General features: G+C 42.2%; 1 protein-coding gene across 1 annotated transcript in view; it reads right to left on the bottom strand.

Moving 5' to 3' along the window:
- Positions 1-2713: 2713 nt before the first annotated feature.
- The window catches only part of MCPH1 (microcephalin 1), a 271811-nt gene continuing 268524 nt past the window's right edge, over positions 2714-6000 (bottom strand). The window contains 1 exon segment of the mRNA XM_030312052.2: positions 2714-3133. Coding sequence (XP_030167912.1) covers positions 3078-3133 — 56 coding nt within the window. The 3' untranslated portion in view covers positions 2714-3077.

The raw sequence follows: 6000 nt of genomic DNA, 5'->3' as shown, positions 1-6000 counted from the left end.
CTGGTCTTCTGGGGGATGTGTCTGGAGGGTGCAGGTGGGTGGGGCTTGGTGTAACGGCTCCGTTCTCCACAAGGTGGTGCTGCTTAGCTTACTGGGGTGCATCAGTGTGGTGCACGTGTGTGTGTGTGTGTGTGTGTGTGCACATGTGCTTGTGCAGGAGAGGTGGAAATGGCTTCACCCAGCAACCTAGTCTCTGGCACAGGAAATTTGTACTCTCACTGAGCCGGGATCAAGCACCCTTCCTTTGTCTGAGGCCTCCATCCATTCCCCACCTCTACCCTGTCTGTGTCCAAGCTGACTGCCTGCCAGGCAGCACCTCCCTCCAGAGTTTTATCTCAGATGGGGCTGTGTTTCAACACCCCTAACTTCAGAGACCCCCGTGGCTTGGACTCTTGCCAACTCTCTGGGGGAGGGTCTTACTGAGCAATGGCTGGGTACCAGCTTGCCCCAGAAAACGTTCATGCGATTGCACAGAAGCAGAGGTTCAGAGATTATGGCAAATCACAACACACAGCTGGCGCTGGGATTCACCACACTCTGACATCTTTGTTCCAGTACCAGCAAATGTGACTGCTCTCTGGAGTCTCCTGGGATCTTTGTGGGGAGGCCGTATGGCCTCTACCACATGCCCTCCAATCAGGGGAACCACTTCTCCCCATGTGGCACATGGCCCCTTAGACTCTGCTGCCTGTTCCTGGGGATTCGCCCTGCTTCCTCACCAGAGTGCCACCAGGCACTGAGCTGTGGAAGTTCAGACTCTCCTCCACTGTTTATAGAATCCTGTGGTATTGAAACCCTCTCCTTTCCTCCCGTCAATGGTTTTGGGTAACAGATTTCTTGTTCAGTCCCCTGTGTTTTCACTCTTTCTCTCCAGCTACCTTTTGGGGAAGTGCTTTTCTTGCATGGTACCAATGCAATGGACTCCCCCTTTCTTTTTTTTTTTTTTTTTTTCCTCTGTCCTCTCTCTGAGAAAAGGACTTCCTACCCTCTGTGGCTTTTCTCTCCCCCAGTTCATCTCTCCACACAGCATACCTGCTGAGTTTTGTGGCTCAAGTTTTGCAGATTATTGTGTTATTCCTCAATTTCTTAGGTGTTCAAAATGGGTTGGTGCTGATGTAGCTGAGTTTCAGGGACGAGACAAGCTCAGGGTCCCCATACTACTCTGCCATCTTCTCAATAAGCCATTCTCAGTGTTGGAAATGTATTCTTAATTCCATTTGTGAATTGTTTATTGCAGCAAACAGAAATACAATTCAGCTAGTTATGTAAATTTCATACACTGTAACCTTGCTAAACGTGCTCTGTATTTGTTTCCTTATAATTTTCTACATGTAGTATCCTGTGATCTGAAAATAGTTTTACTTCTTCATTTCCAGTCTGCATGCCTTCTTTTTTCTTGCTGCCTTCTCTTGGTATACTCAGCAATACAATCTTACATGGAAATGGTGAGAGCCACCTGCCTTTCAAAATCAAAAAAAAAAAAAAAAAAAAAGAATTCTGAGATACTCTTGGGGCACCTGGGTGGCTCAGTCGGTTAAGTGTCCGACTTTGGCTCGGGTCATGATCTCATGACTTATGGGTTTGAGCCCTGTATCAAGCTCTGTGCTGACAGCTCAGAGCCTGGATTGGATTTGTGTCTCCTGCTTTGGATTCTGTGTCTCCCTCTCTCTGCCCCTCCCCTGCTCGTGTTCTCTCTCAAAAATAAATATTAAAAAATTTTTAAATAAAAAAAAGAATTCTGAGATACTCTTAACTCTGTGTGTTTCAGGTAAGGGATTGCAAATCTGTAGCAACTAACTTTTAAGGTTGTTAGGGTTAAATGAGAAACCACATAGATGAGGCTTAGTGTAATTCCTGACACAAATCAGTACCCTCATAAAATGTTGCTGTGTAGAAAGAGAATCTTGGCTGACCACTGGCAGACCAGCATTGGGAATCAGGACTTGACACTAGGGATGGGTGGTTGTCGGTGGCCTATAGTGGTAGGGGATGATCCACAGCAAGCGTCAGCACGGTTTTTGTCAGCCTCTTCAGGAATTTTTGGTGTCGTGAGAGCTCTGCCAAAGTACCTGACGTTCAAAGTAGCCAAGCCCAGCACTCCCATGGATATAGTGAACCAAGGTTTATAACGTGGAAGGAGTGGAGTTGTACCAAGGAACGACTGTTGTTGGGGCATGAGTAATACGAGGGGATTATTTGGGGCATATATTATATCAAAATTAAGAGAAAACCCTTCATTATTTCCCTGCGCATTTCTATCTCCTTCCTTGAAGGTTTATTCTAGAAGTTGTTCCACTGAGGGGCTGGAAATTTGTTAAGGTAGGAATAACAGGTGAGATGAGGAAGAGATAGCATGGGGAGGGAACAGGATCAGGAGGGAGTCTTAGTGGCACCTTCAGCCTGTTGGGATGTAGCACTTCTCTCCTATAGAAGGTGATGGGTCCACGTGTAATGATTCAGTCCCACTGCCGATTTCCTCTAAGGAAGGCCAAGCATTGTGGCAGCCAGTGAAGGCCACGATCTCTTGTTGGTAATGCTGTCCTCACCAAACACTAACTTGGAGAATTGGAGATCCTCTGGTGGCGTTAATTATTGCAAAGCTCCTACACCTGTCTTCATTCATTACTTTGACAAACATCTAATAAACTGATCAACATCCTTCATAGTTAGTGTATGGTATGCCAAGAAAGATATTAGAGTCCAACCAAGAAACTTTGGGGGTTGTTGGATCTCACTAATCAATTTAATTCCCAGTCTTTATTTAACACTATGGGTGCTTTAATGACCAAGGTTCTGGGAGCTTTTAATCATGATCGCTATCACAATACTAAGATTGGCATTATACAGAAAAGGCCCCTATAGGCTGGCAGTGCTTCTTTAAAACACATTCAGTCATCAGAAAGTCACACAAAGGAGCTTCTTTATGTAAAAACCACAAGGCACACAAGGCAAACAGGTGATGGTGTCAAAAGGCATCATGTTGTGTCCTTTCCTTCTCGTCAGGGTTTGCTCATTTGAATGTCCAAAGACAACGTTGCGAGCCGGTGGCGGTAGCCATGTGCTGACTGATGGCTCCATCACTGAAGCAACAGGTAGTTTTCAGAGGCACAGACCTGGTGCTGAGTGATGGAATCTAGAGAAAGAGAAAAGCAGTTTAGCATTTATAATGGCCAACCACAAGGTAAAATAATAATCTTACATGTACGCAAAGTCGTATTTTAAAGTCTTAGGCGGTTTAGAGCCGTGTTGTCTATGTGTCCACGTGCCCATATAGCACATGTGACTATTTAAAATAAAGGGGTGCCTGGGTGGCTCAGTCATCTAAGGCTCCAACCCTTGGTTTCGGCTCACATCATGATCTCACGGTTCATGAGTTCAAGCCCCACGTCGGGCTCTGTGCTGATGGTTCAGATCTTGCTTGGGATTCTCTCTTCTTTGTTCCTCCCATACACACTCTCTCTCAAAATAAATAAACTTTAAAATAAAATGAAAATTAAATTGAAAAAACTCAGTTCATCAGTCATACTAGCCACATTTTAAGTCCTCGATAGGCACATATCCTGCAGATACAGCATATATAGGGTGTTCCCATCATGGCAGAACGTTCTATTAGCCGGGTGGCAGTTTGCCAGTCCATGGCGGGAGAGACCAGGATTGTAATCTCCATTAGCTACAGAAAATACTCTCCGGCACAAGGCAATTTATATATAAATATATGAGTTTTAGTTACGGTACTAACTACACATTCTAGGCTGTGTGTCTACCAATCCACAGCCTGTCTACCTCGCTAGTATACAAAGTTAGTACGCACAGTTTCTAAAACGCAGGTCTTCATATTTAAGTTGAAGAAGCTGGACTAGTTCTGTCAGTTTGAAAGCCTATTATTTTATGAAAATCATAAGAAGTCACCCGGCCCAGGATAAACTATAGATGCAGAACAGGCCAGCAGGAGACTATACTGCTCTAGGCCCTACTTCTATGAGGACGACAGAGGAATCCAATGGGTTGGCAGCACTGGTTGAATTACAAATTAAATTACAGTTAATGTAGTTTTTAGAATTTATTTTTATTTCTTGAGCGAGAGAGTGGGGGAGGGACAGAGAGAGAGAGAGTGAGGGAATCCCAAGCAGACTCCATACTCAGTGAGTAGCCTGACATGACCCTGGGATCATGGCCTGAGCCAAAGTCGAATGCTTAACCAACTGAGCCACCCAGGTGCCCCTACAGTTCACTTATTGATTACAACTATTATCCACAGGGAGAGAGAAATGATACTGAAGGACCTTAAGACATCACGATGATGAACGATAGCAGACAGAAAGTCAAAACATAGGTTTGTTCTATGAATAGGGGGAAAAGATGGAAGAAAAAGGGGTGCATCTTAGCTGGAGCTCTAGATCGTGTCCCAGAAGTTAGTCATCATTTGCCCAGTGCAAACGCACTTCCACACAAGAGGTCTGAACTGGTCAGCTTTCAGCGGGGAGAAGCACTACCATTTGTCACATGTATAATATACATTATATATCATTAAAATTAATATATCCAGCAGAATAATAACAATTCTTATTAGTACTCAGTAAAACCACTTCTCTCCACAACCCAGTGAAGCAGTATTTTAATATCAGACCTTTATTCGTGGATGTGTTGTACATATTTTCTCTGTTATTCGCCTTTTGACTTTCCTGATGCAAAAAAAGTGTTTTGTTTTTGCATTCAGATCATGTAAATCTTTTACTGCAGTTGGACTTTGAACCATAGGTAGAAAGCCTTTCTTTGTACCCAGTTTTAAAGTGTATCAGTCATATTTTTTTCCAGGTTGTAAAACCCTGTAGATTCAATTTTTACACTTAGATTTATGACAGGATATCATTTTCCAAAGCCAGAAAACATTACAAAAAGGGTGGTGATTTTTAAAATTAATCTAAAATAGAATTTAATGAAAAAAATGCCAAATATTTCTTTTAAAAAAGTGGCATACTTATTCTGACATTTATACCAAAGAAAAAATACATAGGAAGACAATTTTGAAAAAAACGAATAATGAGAGACAATTTGACATGCTAGATACCGAAACACATTATAAAATTACAATAGTAAAATAGTATGTAATTAGCACACAACAGATAAATAGACCAATGGGAAAGTCTGGAAACATGTCCACGCACATATAGGAATTTAAGAGGTGAGTCACAGGGCATTCCAAATCAGTGCAGAGGGGACAAGGTACTACATAGATGGTATGATCCCTTCACATCACACAATAAATAGGTTACAGATGAATTAACACTGTAAACATTTAAAAAAATGATGGAAGCATTAACAGAGATAAGAGACAGGTTCTGGAGCTCAGGGGTAGAGATGACCTTCCAAAGTGAAACCCAAATTCAGGTGCCTCAGGAAATAAGGCATTTGAATCCATGAAGAATAATAATTAAATATTAAAACCTTTGTAACCCACAACAATCAATAAACGAAATTAAAAATGAGACAGATTGAGAGAATTTTACACTTAGACCACAGGGCGAGGGTCCATGTTATACACATATTCTGTAGAACAGCGTGAAAAGGAAAAATAGCCAGTGATAAGGATAGGTGACCCATGAAATATAGCTCCCTCTCTAATTATTAATACTCTTTAGTAATTTAGTAATTAGGGGACGACAAATTGAGTAATGACACGTATTTGTTTAATTTATCAGATCACCAAATATAAAAAATATGGGTAACGTCCAGTACTGGTGAAGATGTGGAGGAAATGGAGATGTCCATATGCTGTAAAAGTATAAAGTGGCACAGCCGTGGGTACCCAAACTTACAAGTACACGTAAGCTGGGGCACAGTGGTGTCACTGCTATGAATCTGCTCTACACAAACATGCATGCCTGGGATTCGGCGGGGATAATTACAGCTCAAAATAATCTCTTAAAACTGAATTCAAACTGTTCCAGTTAGAACACACACATAAAGCGTATAATGGCAGAAATGGTGGAAATCACCCCA

The sequence above is a fragment of the Lynx canadensis genome, chromosome B1 (assembly GCF_007474595.2).
Source record: "Lynx canadensis isolate LIC74 chromosome B1, mLynCan4.pri.v2, whole genome shotgun sequence".
Taxonomy (NCBI): Eukaryota; Metazoa; Chordata; class Mammalia; order Carnivora; family Felidae; genus Lynx; species Lynx canadensis.
This window is presented reverse-complemented; position numbering and strand designations above follow the sequence as displayed.